This window comes from Jaculus jaculus, chromosome 2 (assembly GCF_020740685.1).
Source record: "Jaculus jaculus isolate mJacJac1 chromosome 2, mJacJac1.mat.Y.cur, whole genome shotgun sequence".
Taxonomy (NCBI): domain Eukaryota; kingdom Metazoa; phylum Chordata; class Mammalia; order Rodentia; family Dipodidae; genus Jaculus; species Jaculus jaculus.
This window is the reverse complement of record NC_059103.1, coordinates 136,297,124-136,317,991: the sequence shown is the minus strand read 5'-3', so window position 1 is coordinate 136,317,991 and position 20,868 is coordinate 136,297,124. Positions and strand designations below refer to the sequence as shown.

At 41.4% G+C, this 20,868-nt stretch overlaps 1 protein-coding gene across 1 annotated transcript in view; it reads right to left on the bottom strand.

Moving 5' to 3' along the window:
• Positions 1–3,599: 3,599 nt before the first annotated feature.
• Positions 3,600–20,868, bottom strand: part of Trim55 (tripartite motif containing 55) — a 30,885-nt gene continuing 13,616 nt past the window's right edge. Inside the window, exons 5-11 of the mRNA XM_045143546.1 lie at positions 9,474–9,707; positions 8,921–8,943; positions 8,685–8,809; positions 7,016–7,254; positions 5,545–5,835; positions 4,069–4,156; positions 3,600–3,622 (exon numbers count right to left, since the gene is read on the bottom strand). Coding sequence (XP_044999481.1) covers positions 3,600–3,622; positions 4,069–4,156; positions 5,545–5,835; positions 7,016–7,254; positions 8,685–8,809; positions 8,921–8,943; positions 9,474–9,707 — 1,023 coding nt within the window. The remainder of the gene's footprint in view (positions 3,623–4,068; positions 4,157–5,544; positions 5,836–7,015; positions 7,255–8,684; positions 8,810–8,920; positions 8,944–9,473; positions 9,708–20,868) is intronic.

Sequence of the window (20,868 nt, the reverse complement as noted above, 5' to 3'; positions counted from 1 at the left end):
TTCAAAGAAATTAAATGCCTACAAGTCAGGCATAGATCCAGTCCTTTCTCTTGACTTCATTGATTCTTTCTAGTGCCTTGAGCCTTGGCAGAATTTCTGCATAACCTGTGTGTCCATATCCAGACATGAAGAACATAAAAGTATATATTCTCTTCTTGAAACAACAAAGAGTTGAGGTATGTGTTAGGATCTCTCACCACTACAGTTTCATGGTCTGCTGAGATAACTGACCTGTGAGGCAGATGATGAAGAGATTTCAATGCCCAAGTCTCTACCTCCAAAGCACTTAATTCCAGTCAGTGACTGTGGGGTGGGGTGGGGGATACAGAGAGATACTGCAAGGGGGTGGGGTGTCCTTGACCTTGACGCAGCTGCTGTATTCAGCCAGAGCAGCTGATAAATTAATCCGCCAAAGATGAAGACATTTCTCTGGAAACTGCTGTTCCCTGCACAGCTACTGTAAAGTGGTATGGACAGAGGTTTTGTTTTTTTGTTTTTTGTTTTTTTTCTTGTTTTTTTTTTTTTCCACAGGAGGCCACAAAAGCACACTGGGAAGGGAGGCAGGGGACTTGGGAGATTACATTCATTGCTGATGCTCCCCTCTGTAAAAATTTACTTGCCACACCTATTTCCAGTAAAATGCCCTACTGGCTACTGGAAGAGAGTGGGACAGTCCCTGTATAAACCCTCAGGAGTAATTTGAAAATAACTTGTAAGAATAAGGCAATGGAAGGAACCAGACTGGACTGGGAAATGGCCACAATGAGGCATGTCCAAGAGATGAGGCTTCACAGACATCACAGACACCGCAAGGGCAATTGTTATTGCAGTGTGCCCTCCAAAATTCATGTGTTGAAAATTTAATCCCCAGGCAGAAGAGATGGATCAGCCATTAAAGGTGCTTATTTGCTAAGCCTGACAGTCTGGGGTTCAATTCCCCATTACCCACATAAAGCCAGGTACACAAAGTGGTGCATGTGTCTGGAGTTCATTTGCAGTGGCAGAACGTCCTGGTGGACTTATTTGTTCTTTTTCTCTCTTGCCTTGCAAATAAATAATCAATAGAAATTTTTATTTATTTATTTATTTATTTGGTTTTTTGAGGTAGGGCCTCACTCTAGCTCAGGTTGGCCTGGAATTCACTATGTAGTCTCAGGGTGGCTTTGAACTCAAGGCGATCCTTCTACGTCTGCCTCCCAAGTGCTAGGATTAAAGGCATGCACCACCACGCCCAGCTCAATAGAAATTTTTTTTTAAAGGAGAACTTAGAGTTGGAGAGATGGCTTAGCAGTTAAGCACTTGCCTAAGGACCCCAGCTTGAGGTTTGGGTTTGAAGCCAGATGTACAAGGTGACACATGCATCTGGAGTTCATTTGCAGTGGCTGGAGGCCCTGGTACACCCTCTCTCTCTCCCTCTCTCTCTCTCTCTCTCTCTCTCTCTCTCTCTCTCTTTCTTTCTCTCTCCCTCTTTCTCTGTCTGTCTGTTGCTCTCAAAAAAAAAAAAAAAAAAAAAAAGAGAGAGAGAGAGAACTTAATTCCCAAGTTCATGTGCTAAATTTATTGTAGGCAGGGCCTTTGGGAGACAATTGAGATTACATCAGGTCATGTGGGGCCATCATGATGGCATTAGAGGATATATAAGACGAGGAAGAAAACCACAACCTAGCATGCTTGCTCTATCTGGCCATGCGGTTCCCTCCCCTCCACCTTATTACAATCTACCAAGAAAACCCTTGCAGGTCCTAGTGCCATGCTTTTGGACTTCTCAGCTTCAGAGGTATGGGCTTAGTGATGGTCTGTTCTTTAAACTGCCTAGCCTATGGTAGTTAGAACAGTCAAAGACAGCAGTCACACCGTATCACATTATCTTTCTCTCACCTTGCTATCCCCTTCTTTTCTGAGGTTGACTAGGACCTGATTGTGACTTTTTCAAAAAGTAGAAATTACACCCACTACTGGGAGGGGGAGCTGATAGAATCGGGATTTTGCTGTGAGCAGATTCTGCAGCATCATCTGTCTGTGTGCTTGTGTCAAGGGCAGGCTTCACCGTGTGAAGGGATATGAGGAAACCACCTGGGAACACAGCACTTGCGGTTCTTAAAGGCTTTGCCATTCCGCTGTTGGGGGCTGAAGTAAGCCTGCAGGTGAGCAAGTTAATCTGAGCGCCTGAATTTCTAAGGCAATTTCATTTCCTGACTGATACTATCTGGTAAAGAGAGGCAAACCAGAACTCTTATATCATCCTAGGTGTTCGAGGGAAGGCTAATGGTGTGGTGCAATATTCCAACAAACTAACCTTAAACTCTGTAAGTTTATAGCAAATAAATTGTTTTTTGAGATGTTGAAGTTGAATGAGGCCTATAAAGACTTCACTGAGGCTAGGAATGTGCTACCATTGTGAAATCTTTATGGATCTGTTCATATCCCAATTTCAAGGTTATAAGAATGGTGCCCATTACAAACAGTTTTGTTTCTGTATGTGAAAAGGCTCCTTCTCAAACACAGAACTACATGAGCAAGGTGCTTTGTAATAGTGGACATTAATCAATTGTACCCAGTCTCACCCCAGCTGCTTCACCCTCATCTCACCACACAGGCATATGAATGTCAGCATATATGACATGGGCTTGACAGATGGTAGTCATGAAGCATGACATTCCCCACCCCCATGCAGCTTCAGAGAATATTACAAGGGGAGATGCATGGTGACAAAGCCTGAAGCCCACATTCTCAGAATGCAACTAGCACTCTTAAGACAATTATTCAGATCCCCAGTTAGGTCCTGCTTCCAATAAGCATGTTTCCTCTCCTCATTTTCCCATCTGAGTCCATGGCCAATGTTTCCACTTCTCTTCACCACAAGCAATGTCAGGAGGACAATTTGGGCAGCTGAAAAAAACTATATGGATGCTCAGAACATTTGAGGGTGCACAGGTTCACAACGGACTGCTAAACGTGAAGGGGACAAGTCCTGCTCACATAGTTACAGATATGCCAGGGACTCACAGAGATCTCACAGCCATTGCAGAGCAGACAGCTAATGAGACAGAAGGGAGGCTCATGATGGGAGCATCCAGCAGAGTTGGTGCCAGCCGAGGAGAAATTCAGTGAGCCAGAAATAGCTGATGCCTTTCAGAACCCTGGGCTGCTTCTTAGCTAAGAGTGCAAGGAGCAAGGACTTGGGCCAGCACGGTCCTTTATTCAAAATGCCATGTGGTGTAGATCTTTAAATATTACTAATTGAATTGATAACCTTTAAAAGTAAAAGATGTCAGTCCTAAAGCAAACTCTTTAACAGTCACCCAGCAAAAACTTCACTATGAGAAATGTGACTGTCAATGATAGCAGAGACTGTTGGATGACATGGTGACATTTTGGCTCTGCTTCTTCTTGGTTTGGTGTGTGCTCAGTGATGTCTGGCTTTTTATTCATTCATATCTTGCCTGGCTGTGTATCCCTTGTTGCTATACCCACACGATCAGGGACCTTCTCTCTCAGGGAAAACCCCGAAGAGAATGAGGGTTTAAAGAGAACCAAGAAGTAATCTCCTCTGCCTGCCATTGTAGAGACTGCCTAGGACGGCGTGCTGGAGCAGTCATTCAGTTGGCCACCTCCTGGGCATCTGTAGGTAAGCAGGGGAAAGGCTGCACTGTCATCCATGGCACCCCTAAATGCTCTGGGAACAGTTCCTTTGCTGCTCCTCCCTCTGCTGTAAGAACATAGTTCTCACCGCATTGAGCCTGCCTTGTGCAGCTGGCCTCCCCTAATGGCTACCTGAAGGGCTCACTCCTACTGGGTTACTGAATAATTGCCCATTGAGTCACTGCTCAGAGTCAAGGCTCCCCTCCATGCAGGAGGAGACAATGGAACACATCTCTCCAAGCAGGCACAGGGCGACTGTACTGTAGAACACTTGAGGCCTTGAGTGTTATCAATGAACACCGTTGGAGATGGCTGAGCCTCAAGGCCTCAGGGGACGGGGGAGGTCATCTCTGCATCTACAGAAGGGAACATTATGAAAGAAACTAGATGAGTTGTTAGTTAAGGGAAAAGAAAAACGTTTCCTACCCATTAAAGCAAAAACCAAGCACTGAATCTGACTCCAGATGTAGTGAAGTATAAGAAAAGCCAGAAATGCTAGGCAGATTGCTAACTCCTGTGAGAAAACAAGAAGAGATCTTCACTGATATTATCATAAATCATTTTTTAAAATATCATTTAGGAGGGTATATAAGAGTATAACCCCATGGGAATATGACCAACATGCAATATGTTCATACAGTAAAGCTCATAATTAACTTTAAAAAATCACTTAGATATAGTTTTCATCTTGTGCTGGAGACCTACTGTGATGTATATCTCATGGGGTAATTGCACAACTGTTTCCAGAAAATAACTCTTCCTGTTCACTGAATACAAAAATTCCCACAAACTTTCTAGAAAGAAAGTCTACCCACTTTTGTAAACTTAAACACCACCTAAAAGGTTTCCTCACACCAAACATTTACTATTGTCATTTTGCATCTGTGAAAATAAATAACTGGCACAATCACTTTCAGTTTTCCAAAAATCATTTCCATTTATTACTCTGTGACGCTGAGATCCACTTGAGCAGATAGAATGAAGACAGTAGGCGGTTTTCTGTTTGTTGCTCATATTCACCTGATGAGCCCGGGAGCACAGAACTTGAGTTCTTTGACAGCCTCTCCTCTGGGCAACACTGACTCCCCACGCCTTCTTGGGAATGCGCATGAGTCTGCAATGACTGAGCATTCTTCCTCGTGAAGAAATTGGGAAAGATTTCTTTTATGGTTGCTTCAAGCCATGCGAAAGTCTAACTAGGTTTTAGGGAGAATATTTGGACTTCAAATTTTCTTTATAAAAAGAAAAAAAAAAAACCTACAAAGTTATTGTCAAAAAAAAAAAAAATTATCCAGAGTCGCTTCAAAGACAAGAGGACACCCTTTGTTGTCCTGTTTCCAGGAGCACAAGCTTAGGCAAGCAGTTGAGCCAAGACTTTGTAGCCATTGCCAGTGCACTCCCAGCGCACGGAAATTCCAGGTGATTTTTCAGAGAATATTTAAAACTCATTCAAACGTGCCCTTGGTGTGTTGGGGGGGGGGGTCACTGGGAACGACACCAAAGCCGATGATTAGTCTTTGGAAGCCCAAGAAGAGCACCAAAACGCTGAGTAAGGGCAAGTGGGCATCACAGAGAACCAGCCAGTCACTGCAGACAAAACAGCTTTCACCAGCATGCCTAAGGGTCAGGCTTATTTGCACCCCAACCTCGCGAAGCAGGAGGTCACCATGGGCAGAGTGAAGTCAGATTTCTTTAGTCCTTTGTTCTTTTTTCAGCATCAGATGCTTAAAAAAGAAGCCAGCATTGCAGGGGTGGCGGGGGGGGGGGGGCAAGCTGTTTCTATATGTTTCCCCAGGGTGGTGGTTTCTCTGGCCCTTGGAAACCTTTCTCTCTGGCGGCACCCACTCCAGCAGAACCATAGCGGGCGCAGGAAAGCATTCAGACCCGAGCTTCGACACTAACCTGAGGAGCAGCTGCAGGTGAGCTAGATTCCTTACCACTCTCTGCTGCCTGCGCACCGGCTGCGGCTCGCGCCACTTCTGCCGACCGCACCCCGGCATCCTCAGAACCTGGACGCCCTATTTGTCCCAGACCTTCGCTCCCTGGGGTGCAAGGTGGGTTGGCGGTGGTGGCTTTCCGGCTTTGGCCTTTATACCAACTAGGGTAAAACAGGGGATCCGCAGTTTCCGCTGCTGGAAGGCCTGGAGTTTCAGACTCTGTGGTCTGCTGAGAGCCAGTGGGCACCACCTCCCCCTTAATCAGAACAGATGAATTCAAAAAGTAAAAAAGGAGAAGAAAGAAAGAAAGCAGTCTATTTTAGTTCCCTTTGGGTTTGAACACCCCGAGCTCTCTGTTGCAATGTGTGAGTTAGCAACCTAGATCATCCTCTCTTCTGGAAGTGCTAGGGCCAGAATGCTGACCACAGTGCCTCTATCACTGGCATCTGGATCTTTTCTGTGCTTGCCTTTCACTGGGTGGTATCCTAGGCAGGCAGAAAACCTTAAGTGAAAAGTTGCTTAGAAAATATTGTATATGGCCAAAGGATAAAAGTATTGATCAGAATTAATTTTTGGTATTATATATGGCTGTCCAAAACTGTTCTTTAAAAACCAACAATTGGCCTCATTGGCTGAACCCAATATTCATTTAGTTACTATCCTCCTTTAATTCCAGTGCAACAGATAAACTCAGAAGTTATTAACAGTTTAGAACACATAGACAATATAGCAGCTCAGCTTTCTATGGAGACAAAGTACAGAATAAAATTTCATATCTGAGTTCCCCCTCCAGGATTTTGTTTCTACAGAAAATTTCAATACACTCTGAAAGCAGGGGCAAACCCACAGCCCCTCTTTGATGAGCCTGCATTCTCACAAACTCAACAACTGGGACCCTATCCACTGAAGTGTCATGAAGCCATCACAAAAAGCTCAAAAGTGGACAGTGACCTCCTAGGAACAAAAGACTAGCTGATCCAGAGCTAACTTGCTGAGATCACATGATCTCATTAAATGGCAAACCCAGGACTACCAGGCCTAGTTTGCTTGACCAACAAATGAAAGAAGATGTCATGTTTCAGGGTAAGCAACTTAAACATAAGTGTGGTTTTTCCACTTACTTCCTCGCATGTCCAGAAAGTTTGGCAGCATTACCCCTTTTATTTCTCACACTATACCCCATATTTATGTTGGCAAGGATGGCCTCAGATTTGGGAGGGTATTGTTGACAGCAAAGTGGCATCAAATTAAGCCTTACTAAGCTATAATAATGAACCAGTTGAACCTAAAGGATGCTGCTCCCTGACATGACTGTCTCGAAATCTGTTTGCCACATACAAATGTTGGGCATTTCTTTTTGTTATGGTAGGATAAGTTGTTTAGGGTGTTTATAAAGGAGGCACACCTGTAGGAAGGTACTTGGGAATGGTTGTTACCTGTGTCACGGGGGCATCTGTTTCAGGTGAGAGGGCTGGAGGTGGTTCTGGAGAGGAGACCAGTAGTGGTGCTGGTGTGACAGTCTGGAGCTCTGAGGCCAGCTGAGGGGACTCCAAGGCTTTCTCCAGACCTTCCTCTTCTCCGGACGACTCAATTTGAACATTGTCGACCTCTTCTACTGCATCCTCTCTCTCTCCTTCTTCTTCTCTTTCTCCTTCATCTTCTTCATCATCCTCTTCTAGTAAGGTAAGATATTTTTAAACTTGCTATAATTACCACTGCTGTGAGGGAAACAGTTAATGGCTAATATTTATAGCCTAGCGTTAGGGAAGTCATTTCAAGGGATACTTGACAATGGTCCAAGAGTGCCAATCTGGGGGCCTTTGTGCTTCCTACTAAATGTTGCCTGTGCAAATGTGGAGAACCCATCACTGTGCTCAACCTCCACCTCGCCCCCACAGCTAGCTCAGGTTTTTATCATAGCCTGCTGCATAGGCTAGCTCCTGCAGGGCTGGGATGGTCACCTATTTACCTTGCCCAGTTAAATGGAAATACAACTCTCTTCCCTATCAGAAACCAATGGCTGTTTTAATTTCTTGCCTCCTTTGTTCAGTGCATCAACTTTTTGCCTTAATTAATGCCATGATTCCTTTCTTAACCTGCTGATCTTAAAAGTGGCTCATTAAGGACAGATAATAGTAAGTAAATATTTAGAAAAATCCATTATGAAGATTTAAATCTAAAGTTACATCTGTAAATGCTGGTATAAACCTCATGGCATAGTTAGTGGCCTAGCTGAAGGGTATTGTCATCTAGATGGGCTAATTAGAGTTTGGGTAAGCTCCAAGGTTAATTTTCTTCTTTTCAATTATGTCAAAAGCATATATTTCAAAAAGTTGGAATTCTGAGTTAAAGCTGATAGGTAAATGTTTAGCTTATCTGGTCATATAACTCCAACTTTTATTGCCATGTTATGACTTATTCTATAACTGGTTACTATTTTTGCCATCTAATTAATGTTTGATCTAGTTGATGTTCTACTGTTAACTGGCTTAGCTGTTTTCTGTCTTGGTTTTATCTCATCTTTCACTTTGCTCCTGATGACACTTTACATCATTAAGGTTAATACTTTTGGTAGGGTTGAAGTTGAATCAGCATCAATTATCATGTATTTCATCATCCAGCCAGACTCCCAATAACAGCATGAAAGCATAAACTATGTATTGCAAAACTATTAAAATAAATACAGTCAAAACTTATGTGATCCTGTGGCAGTTGTTACCAGCATAAAACTCTAACCTGAACAATATTGGATCCATAGACATTTTGTCGTGGATGATAAAGGAAGGCCAAAAGAAAAAAAGTAAAAAGATATCAAAATAGAAGAGGGACTAGTTGGAAAAAAGAAGGGATTCAGGGGAAGAGGGGTGGAAGATAGGAGACAAAAGACATAATCTGAGCGCATTATGACCAATATACATTGTGACTGAAAAGTTTTTTGAATGAGGTCACCCCATAGTGCAGCAGAGCCTAACATGGGATCACAATCCCTGTGAAGTTGTCAACCCTCATTTAGGAGGTGGTTCTGCACCTCCCATCTCTCATTCAACGCTTCCACCACTTCCCCACACGTGCAACTTGAGCCAAATGGTCAAAAGAATAACACACCTCGGTAAAAATCAATTTCACGAATTATTTTTTCCTCTCTATTGAGATTCACCGTGAAGTGGTTCATGTTCTCATACCCGTGTTCGACTTTCTCCATCTGAAATGCCTTTGACGCTTCTGAGATTCTGCAATATACAGGTTGTCATTTTCTGTTACTGTTCAACATGTGATCATCTTGAGTGAAATGAAAAACGCAAGTGTTTTTTTCCATATACATAAAAGTAAAAATGACTTACTTTTGTAACAGGGTTTTGGCATTCTGTGAAAGCAAACAAAAGAGAAGCTTATTTAGTCTCTTTTCATCAAAATTGGTGGCAAGATGGTATTCCTTCCTTTGCTGACCCTGAGAATCTCCTAGCCTAGTCTATGAATGCCATAGGTAACTGCTGTTTTGTCAGTACCCTCTCCTACTGAAGCAGTGCCAAACAGATGAAACCTTAAGTTAGTAAACATAAGTGAAAAGTGAAATGGATATAAAATAATGCTACAGTAACAATGAATTCTCAGTACCCACCTTTCCAGTTTGTTTCCTTAGTGTAAAAAAAAAAATTGCCTGCAGGGCTGGAGAAATGGCTTAGCAGTTAAAGTGCTTGCCTGCAAAGCCAAAGGACCCAGGTTCAACACCCCAGGACCCATGTCAGCCAGATGCACAAGGGAGCGCACGTATCTGGAGTTCGTTTGCAGTGGTTGGAGGCCCTGGCACACCCATATTATATCTCTCTGTATCTCTCTCTCTATCTCTCTCTCTCAAATAAATAAATAAAAATAAAATAGTTTTTAAAAAGTTACCTGCAGAAACACTGCCATTTCTGGCTCATCCATGAACTGGATTCCTGACTCAACCAACTTTGATACATTCTCCAGATGATCTGAATACTTTTTGATGAGAGCACGGACATGTTCCAGCTTCTCCTCCTGGGTTCGGGTGATGGTTTGGGTCATTTCTGTCTTCCTTGCCTCCAGTATGCCATAGAGGTAATCGAACTTCTCACACAGGTCCTGCTTCTGCTTTCGGCAGCACTCCTGTTAGTTGGGTTAGCTAATGTTAGAAAGGGTTTGTGAGGAAGTCTGTTGTAGAGAAATCACCTGGACATGTTAGGAGAAAAGAGCATTTGCTTATATGAAATATGTATGTTTTTCTTTTCCCTTCAGCTGTCCTTTAGGTATATATACCCATTGTGGTGGTGCTTTGAAAATCTCGTTTAACACAATTGATATTTGGACAATGCCAAATGACATTGGGTAAGAGGAACAATGATTTTTCAGGCTGTTGTTCATTAATAAATGGAACATTTCACAGAAATTATAGCAGGTTTTATGCTACATTTTATTTGGATTACAGAGGCGACAGACCATATATGTCCTCTCTCTCTCTCTCTCTCTCTCTCTCTCTCTCTCTCTCTCTCTCTCTCTGTGTGTGTGTGTGTGTGTGTGTATAAAAACCCATGACACTTACTGGACTACACACATCTGCCTTTCTGCTCCTCCTATGTAGACTCTATAGCCTCCAAGGCCTCTGAGTCTTGGATTCCCTCTTCCAAGCCAAGTAACATGCTAACTCAATTTTCTGAATCCAATTCTAATTGTGTTTGTTTCTGTAACAAGTAACATTTAAAAATTCCTAACCACACCTTAGGACCATCCGTGAACTGGTTCCAGCTTCTTTCTTATATTCTTCTCTCCCCCACACTTGTACTCCAGCAAAAAACAACCATCTAGTTTCTTTGCTGTTCTTTTTCCTTAGTTTACAATGTTGTCCCCCAAGTCACAGTCACAAACTTTAAGCAATCTTTTTTTTTAATTTGTTTTTTGCATTTTTCAAGATAGGGTCTCACTGTAGCTGATTTAGAACTCACTATGTAGTCCATACTGGCCTCGAACTCACAGCAATCCTCCTATCTCTGCCTCCTGAGTACTGGGATTGGAGGCGTACCCCATCACACATGGCTAACTTTAAGCAATCTTAAAGACATTTTTGGAATACTTCATTTTCTATCAAGCTTCTTTGGATCTCTGTGGCTCAATACCATCTTTTACACTACTGAAATTCCATAGCAGTACCACTTATGGCACAGTTTGCACCCCCTAAGTCACCTATTTGTCCAGTACTTTCAAGGAGAAGTTTGAAGTATGCATTTTCATTGTATAGCTGATACTTCCCCAACACCATCCAGATCCCTTACTATGAGTCCATGTTTACATCATAAATAAGTTTCCAGCCGTCTAGTCATTTCCTTGGCTTGTCAAGTTCCAGTAGACAAGTTCCAGCATGTGAGCCAGTCTCCTCAGACCTGGTGATGTCTGAGTCCAAGACCTTACAGCGGAGAGCAGCTTGTGAGATATAATGATCTAACCTAACTCTTCCACCCAGAAAACTAAAGTAGCTTATCCCTGACCCTTGCATGGGTTACATGCTCTTTCATTGTAGTAAGCACTGGTCTCCTTGTTGTCATATATTGCTTTCTTCTTTTGCATGGATTTCTTAAATATTTAAACCATGGTTATCCTTGAGGATAAAATCTGGGTCTGTCTATGACACATCCAGTGTCTATAAACATATTCCACAAGTACACAAGAAATCAGAGTTTGCCGGGCGTGGTGGTGCATGCCTTTAATCCCAGCACTTGGGAGGCAGAGGTAGGAGGATCGCCGTGAATTCAAGGCCACCCTGAGACTACATAGTTAATTCCAGGTCAGCCTGGACCAGAGTGAGACCCTACCTCAAAACAACAAAAAAAGAAAAAGAAAAACAAAACAACAAAAAAAAAGAAATAAGAGTTTGCTATATGTTCTACCTTGGAATATAGTCAATTCTCATTGATTTTTGGTCTCTTTTGTTGTTATTACTCTTATGATTAGTTTCCATTATAATAACCATCTTTATTGTAAAAATCCAGATAGTGTTAGTTTTTGAGACAATCTCATACTGTATCTTAGGGTAGCCTAGAAGTCACTAAGTAACCCAGGCTGGCCTCGAACTTGTAATCCTCTTACACATCCTTCCAAGTACTGAGAGGAGAGGTATGCTCAACCATGCCAATCCTTTGTTCTTAAACTCATGATTCTTTTGTCTCCACCACCCAAGGTGCTGTGATTACAGGCACATGCCACCACACCTGGACATTCTCATCAAATACATGAAGGAGAATCAAAAACTCACACCATTTTAATTTTTTTAAATATTTTTTGTTCATTATTTATTTATTTATTTGAGAGCAACAGACACAGAGAGAAAGACAGAGGGAGAGAGAGAGAATGGGTGCGCCAGGGCTTCCAGCCACTGCAAACGAACTCCAGACGCGTGCACCACCCTGTGCATCTGGCTAACGTGGGACCTGGGGAACTGAGCCTCGAACTGGGGTCCTTAGGCTTCACAGGCAAGTGCTTAACCGCTAAGCCATCTTTCCAGCCCACCATTTTAATTTTTATTGCATTGCTGTCATCCATTCACCTATTCATTTATTCACTCATTCAGCAAATAACTCTTTTTTTGGGGGGGGGGTTCGAGGTAGGGTCTCACTCTGGTCCAGGCTGACCTGGAATTAACTCTGTCATCTCAGGGTGGCCTTGAACTCATGGCAATCCTCCTACCTCTGCCTCCCGAGTGCTGGGATTAAAGGCGTGTGCTACCATGCCCGGCTAGCAAATACCTCTTAAGCATGTCATGTGTGTCCTGCACTATGTCTGACACTAGAGATCAACAAATGACCTAAACATAGTTCCTTTACTTGAGGAGCTCACAGTTCACTGAATAAGGAGACGTGGGCTCCAATATGTAATGCAATCTAAGAAAGTGAAAAATGGAAACATGCTAGATAGGTTACACCAGGTTTTATAGAATTATGGAAGTAGAATGTTGTTAGTTCAACCCTTCTTATAAACAGAGGATATTCAAGGGGAGGCAGGTTTTTAACTCCAGAAAAAGGTTCTTAGAAGTGTCACCTGAGTTTGGCCTTAAAGGATGAATATGAATAAAGAAAGTAATAGGAAGGGACCAAGATTCAAGAGTATTGACATTTGTCAAAGTAGACCTTGCCAGGCATAGAAATTTCTGGGCTGGCCAAAGTTCCATCCATTCCTAGCCTATTAGCTTAAAATCTGGACTGTTAGAACCAGGCTTAGGAATTGAAGCCTGTTGGTAGCTTTCCAATCAAATTTTCTTTTATTACATTACCTTTTGTGCTGAGTTTATAGCAAACAGTGTATCTGAAACATCTCTCTGATACTTGAAAGCTCTTCTGTTTATGGGGAACATACAGTTGTTGCCAGATTGTTGTATGCACTATGCACTTGCAATATTTACTGTGAATATTGCACCAAGATATGACAGGGTATCTTCCTTTTATGGAAGTTTTCTTCTGTGTAATTTAATAAGCAGAAGAATATTCAAGTCCGTGAAAGCCAATCATTTCTAATGAAGATGATGTGACATCCCTTGTATTCTAATATATTTTTTCAAGTGAAATAAAGATTAAATCACTTATTTCAATCATATAAATTTATTTAGTGGCTTAGTAGAATAACTGCAGTTTCATTCCTATGTTATTTTTTGGTTATATATTTTGCTTGATATCTATTTTATTCTTGAAATGATCTGTACAGTATTGAATTTTAATAAAATACTATCATTTTTAACAGCAACATTCATTTATTTATGCTTTACAGTATTGGTAGTGCTGCCATATGTTTGATCTATGCTTTCATCTTAACTATACCACTGCATAACTGGAAAAGCCCTTATATCTTTACTGGGCCTTTAGTATGTACTTTAGTATGTCAGAATTTATTAAATTTAGATTCTAATTCCTTAAACTTGAATTATGCAGTTTTGTAATTATGGAGTTATGTGGACTCTTATAAGTAGCCTGCTCCAATATATCAACTACTTCATGTTTCATTCATGTAGAAACTAAACCTCAACAGAGTTGTCACTTCTTGGAGGCCTTACTATCACTCATTGTTATTTCCTGGCCTGGAGTCAAGAGCTCTGAATTTCTGGGTCATGAATACTCCCACCACAGCCAGCTGCAAGTTACTTGAAAAAAAAAAAATACATGAAATGCTTTTGTACCGAATATACATCTTATCAGATCTGCTAGGATGAAAGTAGGATTTTTAAAAGCAAGAAATTTCACAGTTTTAGAATTATATTCCTTCAGCAAATTTCATTAATTGTTTATGATCTATTAGGCATCAAACAATCTAAAACCTTACCATAATTTTCCAATGTTCAGGAAAATGACAGATACAAGATTCATCATTAATGATAAGGACAAAATGCAATTATAATACTTTCTGGTTTCTAGGAGAAAAATAGACATTTTCTTTTACTTAATCTGCCTTTAACATAATTTTATGCAAAATGTGGTCAGAGATAAACCTGCTTCTGAAATGTGAAAAATGCAGCCTCTGTCTTTGGAATTGTGTAATTGAAAATTTTAAACTTCCAGAAATTAATTTAAGGTGTTCATGTAACTTAATGTCAGGTTCCAATGGAAAATGCTCATCCCACCCTCCTTGAGATGGAACCAGCATATGGTAAGCTGACTTGGAAGCCCTTCAGTCTTCCTCAGCTGTAGGACAGGACTGTCAAAGTACCATGAAAGCAAATAGCAAACATCTCAGGTTATCAATTCACTTTTTAAGCTAATTAAGAAATAGGTGTGTGTATTAAGTAAAATGAAATGTCCCTATAAGTCACCTAGCTACTGATGGCAATCACTCTGAATTTAGTACTTTCCATGCCTTTGTAAATGTGAACTTGCAACACTTTCAACAGTGACATTTTTAGTAACCTGAAAATGGAAATGGGGACTTCCTCATTATCCAATGTCTGCAGATAGCACATTTAAGGGATGGATGCTACCTGCAAAAGCACGATAGCAACAAGCGTGTTTATATTTTCTCCAGGAAAACTTCCTCTCCTCAAAGATTTCCCCTCACTTTTAGCATAACTCAGCTGCATTTGAGTAACAAAGTGTCTGTCTTTAAGCCCAATTCTAAGTCCTATGCCACCTTTCCTCTCCCTGCTTTTTTAGAAACTCGTTGAATAAAGATACATATTTTGGGTGCCAGCATCCCCCAGCCCAAAGCAGGGACCAAACCTGGAGGCAGTAGGTGGACAGGTTTTCCCAAGCGGGAAGTCTGAGAGTTGTGGGATGATTGATTTATCCACGGTGACTATCCCAGCAAAACCCTTTCGCTCCCCTCTCATACCCTTCCTTAAGGACAGCATCTCTTCTGCATGCCTAACTCCAGCTCACTTTGGGTACATGCCATCACTCACCACAGCAAAAGGAAAGGTCTTTAGATTTTGAGAGCTTGCTCTTTTGGAAAGCTGACAAAATATTAGAACAAATTGAGTCAGTCAGTGCTGTAATGGAAGGTGTCAGATAAAAATGTACATCAAAGCCAGGTGTAGTGGCACACGCCTTTAATCCCAGAGCTCAGGAAGCAGAGGTAGGAGGGTTGCTATGAATTGGAAGCCACCCTGAGACTACATAGTGAATTCCAGGTCTAGAGTGAGACCCTACCTCGAAGAAAAAAATCAGTAATTCCTATCTCTACCAACACAGAGGTGATCCACAGAAAAAGTTTTAGGGGGCTAAACATTACTTCCAGGGAGGATACAGTGGAGTCCACACCTATTGGGTGTCTAATGTCTAAATATTTCCAGAGGCTTTTTGTCATTAAAGCTTAATAAAAAATGAAGTCATTAAAAAAGATATATATTTTTTGTTGACTTTTATTTTTATATGTTCTACATTTTCTTCTTTTTAATATTTCTTGTTACTATGTTATGTGTGTGTGCATGTGTGCACATGTATATGTATGAGAGTATGCACCTGCCTGTGTGTATCTCCATTTCACATGTACTAGCTAGTGACCTCCAAGCTCCTTCTGATGCCAAGGCTACATTGCAATGTGGCCTTCCTCCTGGGTCTGCCAGGACTGTTATATATGTTGGTTTCTTAGGAAAACCAAGTTAAAGTTGTCCATAACAGTTTAATAAAAATAAAATTTATCCCAGCTCCAAGGAAAACACGGTACAGGTGCAAAAATGTAAAAGATATGATTTTGTAAAGGAAAGATTACCCTGTCCAAACTGAAATGGTAAGATGAGTACAGATGGAATATTAGTGTCTAGCCATTGCCAAGGCTTTGGAATGTAAAGGGAAAAAATTAAGTAGTCATTTACTGGTCCTGTACAAAGGAGCAGATTATCTCCAATATTGATAGAAAGCCAGTATGTTTAAATGTAGCCTTTTGTGGTGGCTTGTTTCAGGTGCCCCCACCACCACCATAAACTTATGTGTTCTGAATGCTATGTTCCCAGGTGGTAGCAATTTGGGAATTGGAGAATAGGTGATGTATTGTTGCTTATGGGTGTATGGCCAGTTTCCCCTTGCCAGTGTTTGACACACTCTCCTCCCAATATTGTCCTCCTGATGTTGGCCTGTAGGTGATGTCCATCCTCTGCTCATACCATTGTTTCCCCCTGCCATCTTGGAGCTTCCTCTTGAGTCTGTAAGACAATATAAACTCTCTCCTCCTAAAAACTGGTCTTGATCAACTATTTTCTGCCAGCAACATAAAGCTGACTGCAATACCTTCATAGGAAGGTCAAAATCAAAATGTTCCAATCTTTATATTTTAATAGTAATAAGACAGAAACAGACATGCAATTCCAAAGGGAAGCTGTTTATGGAAAAGAGGAATAAATTATCTTTTACTAAAAGAATAAATAGACTGCCAATCAGAGTGCCATTGTGCCATCATTTTTATGGTTGAATTTTTATTGGCTCATTTTTCTTCAGAGGTCCTTATTATTCTCATAACTTAGCTTGTTATTCACTTGTGTTACTGTCTAGCTGTACTAGAGTTAAACTTCCAGAAAGCAGGTACCTTTTGGGTTTGGTACATCCCTATTCCCCATGTGTATTCTGTGTACAGAATGTAGCATGTAATGAGTGTTTGAGAACTATGGATTTGAAAGACCAACTAAAGCAGTATTTACTTCCAGAAATATTCAGCTCCAACTCAAAAGTTCCCATTTTATTCTGCTCCTATAAAATAAATGCCCCACTGGGCGCCCCAAACCTCTGCTCCATCCAGCAAAATATAGCTATGTGAGCTTTGGGAAGTCACTGAACCTCAGGAGAGGTTTTAAAATAGTGTCAATAATGAGAGGTCAGATTGGATCATTGCTAAGATCCCTTCTCACTCTACGATTCCAAGATTATGTGGTTTCGGAGTATAGAGATATTTTCTGAGGGTTTTCAGGATAGATCGTTCCTCTCTTCATTCCCAGGCAGTTTGCGAGCATCACCTATAGCAATATGACATGAACATCAGTCCCAACTTGGACATGTGCCATAGGCATGTCAGAAAAATTCTAAAGAGATCATGACCACTGATCTCACCATGTAAGGAGCACTGCTCTGTGACCAAAATAGAGCCAAAGATAAAGCCTTAACACCACCACTTGTCACTGAGCAACTGCGTGCCACCACCCATTAATATCTCTACCACATTCTTCCAGTCTTCTCTGAGACATGTGCTGTGGCATCAAGTGAGATATAGTACTTCAAAAATTCCACCCCCACTTTTCCCAAAAAAGAAAAACAAACTGACAGTTGACTACTGAACTGTATTTAGTGGGAAGTTTCAAGGAAATTGAGCCAAGCCCCTAATCTGTATGGCTTCAGAACAAGCATCTGGAGAAGTCTCATTAGTCCAGACAAGGGCATCTCTAAAGATGGGACAAACTGGACTTTTACCTAAAAAGCTGAGATTCGGCTCTTTTCTACTCAGCCCATGCCTTTGTGTAGTGTTCAGAAGAAAACTCCAGTCATTGGCCTTTGGTCTTAGGTCTCCCAAATCCATATTCTTTCTACTGTATTGTGTTGTCCCTCCAGGTTAGGAGGATGATCAAGTGACAAAATGGGGCATTTATAATGCTTGCTGTTGAGATCCTAGAATCGGGCTTTTCTGGGCCAGTCCAGGCAATGTAGAAACTCCCTGGATAAACCTTGTGAGACCTGAGAACCAGGTGAGACCCACAAGTTAGGAAAGCCATGTGGCAAGCTAAGTGGATGTTTAACTCGCTGCAGTCTGCAAAGGGTAGTCAGCATGCTTCCAGGAGCTGCTCCATCTCCCTTGGTTGCCACTATTTCAAGTTCTCACACAAACTCCCTGTTAAAGAACAGAATTAGTGCCTAACTCCTCCATTCAATTGTGCTTTTACCATCTGCCATCACAACACCCAGGATGCCAATAGTCTTCTGACACATTTGAAACATGCTCCAGAGGGCCAAACAATGTTTTGTATGCATCATCTGGACAGGCGTGCACCTTCCACACTGACTCTGAGGATGATATAAGGTGACATGTACTAAGTTCCTGGCATGTGTCTCTTACCCCAATTGGGTCATCACCACACTATGAAGACAGCACTATCATGGTCTTTTTAAAGTTGTGGGAGTGGAGGGAAAGGAAGCTTGAGTAAGTTTTCTACCCCAAAGAATCAAATGATCAACTCTGAAATCTGTTCATTTAGAATAGCATGTTGTATTGTTGTAAAAACATAGCCTTAAAAATTATGTTTTTCTTATTGAAATGATTCATCTACACTCCTACTTTCTATGTGTAAGCACACAGAAAATGTATCAGAAATGAGGGAAAATAGTTTTGAGTAAAATCACTCTGTTGGAAATGTGAAGAATTTGTTCTCCCAAAATCACTGAGGGATTTGTTGAAGTTGCCATTTTCAGATATTGGAAACACTGGAAATGTTTCCATCAAATATTTATTATTCAATTTATGGCTGTTTCCCCTAGACAGACACTCATACAAAATAGGATTATTTCTAGGTTTGCCTGCTTATTTGCTATTGGAAGGGTCACCTAGCCTGTTCCTGAGATATCCAGTGACAGAATAAGTGGATAAAGATGATGAGAAAGGGAAGTTATTGTGAGGATGAAGAAAAAATGTCCAGCATGTTGTTCCAGGAGCAGAGACCTCCCGAGGAGAACTTTACTTATGGGAGTAATGCCCTCCTCAATTTCAGCCCTTTCTAGAAAGTCAAGTGAATATCCAGATCATACTAGGCACATCCAGAGCAGCCCAAAAGTCCTCAATGAACCTTTAACCCGGCACTCAGGGAAAGTCAGGCTGCTGGGATGGCTAAAGAGACTCAGGGTTCCTTGACCCATGCCACACAGGGTAAATAGCACAACCTCTTCGTCATAGTGCTGGCTTCCCTTTTGCAACTACAGTCACCCTCACAGCTATAAATGCATGTCAGCTGCACACATTATATTTAAAGGAAACAAAGAGCCACCAAGTGATTTACCCTAATCTCAGCAATGCCTTACGACTGATCTCTGGCCAGGTGCCTCCCCAGGCCAGCCCTGCAAGATGGCACATGAGTAGGGACAAAATTAGACATGTTCAAGGAACAAGTATGACTACTATAGGTCAATTGTCAGGGCCCAGCAAGAGAGGCATGTAATTCTGGAAGGCCAGTGTCCACCACAGGGGATACTACATTTCCCATCCCTAAGGGAATTTGCCAACCAGAAGAATCAATTCTTTAGCAACAGCTCCCTAACCCCAGGAACCACCAACGGCTTCTCAGAAAAATGTTTCTAGTCTGGTGGTGAGCAAAGCCAGAAATGGGAAAAACAGTCCAGAGCAGGAGACACTGGAGTTTGGGTTCTGATCCCTTCTGCAGAATTCTCCTGTGGTATGAAGCAGTGCCATTTCACTCTGAGCCAAAGGCCCTGTTCCTCCTTGTCTTATAAAGCAGGCTTCATGGAAACTGCAGTTCTGCCCCAGGCTGTGGATCTGGACCTCTAGGGATTACTTTAGAGATTACAGATGCACTGGATGGCTGTTTGTGACAACGTCCCTGGCTTTGGGTCTCTTTAAACAGAAGACAGGAATCGTGGAAACCTCCATGTGACTCTGAGACAATCCCTACATCTCCATAGGAAACACCTAAACTGACCAGAAAGAATTATGTTTATCCATACCACATCTACTCATTCATGCTTGCTCTTATAGGCTATTAAATATGTCAGACTCACTTCATGCACATGGTAAATACAGAAATATGTAGGGAAGGCATTTAAAGTCACCAAATCACCAGGCTTGGCAGATCCTTCCTATAATCCCAGTATTCAGGAGGCTAAGGCAGTTGGTTTACTATAAGATTGAGGTCTGTATGAGCCTACATAGTGAGTTTCAGGCCATCCTGCTACATATCAAGATACTATCTGGAAAAAACACAGCAGAAATGACAAACAAACAAACAAAAAAGAAGAAATCATTTCCACTTGATTTAAAGGTCTTAATTCTGATAGTTTTACTTGACTTTTTTCTTCCTTGAAAGTATAGCTGGTTAGAGATGAATATATACATTATAAAATATAGAAATGTACATATCTTGTGCAGTATATAACATATATAACTATATTTGCTATGTCTTTTAAAAAGTCTTATTTTCTTAAGGTAAACTCCTAGAACTGAAACAAACAAATAAAAGAGGACTTTTTCTTTCCCTTCCCTCTTCCTGCCACTTTCCCTTTCTCTCTCTCTCTCTCTCTCTCTCTCTTTCTCTCTTTCTTTTCCTTTGGTTTTTTGAGGTACGGTCTCACTTTATCTCAGGCTAACCTGGAATTCACTATGTAGTCTTAGGGTGGCCTCAAGCTCACGGCGATCCTCCTACCTCAGCCTCCCAAGTGCTGGGATTAAAGGCGTGTGCTATCACGCCCGGCTTTCTCTCTCTCTCTCTCTCTCTCTCTTTTTTATAAGGCACTAGAGATTGAATCTAGGGTCTTGTGTATATAAGGCAAACACTCTATATTCCCAGTTACCTTTTATTTAATTCTGACACAGAGTTGTGCTAAGTTACCCAGGCTGCCTTTTAACTTCTAGTACTCTTGCCTGTGCCTCCTGAGTAGCTGGGAATATAGGTATACCACCATGCTGTGCTTTAATATGCACACTTAATAATAATTACTAACATCTTACAGAAATGGAAGGAGCTATCACACACTCTTTGCTACTGATCTGTGAAAATACATACAAAAGTATGTCATATTGGATGATGTCATCACCAGTAAGAATGAGGTGATGATTATGACCTCTCCTACTCCCCAATATTGTCCCCAAATCCCTT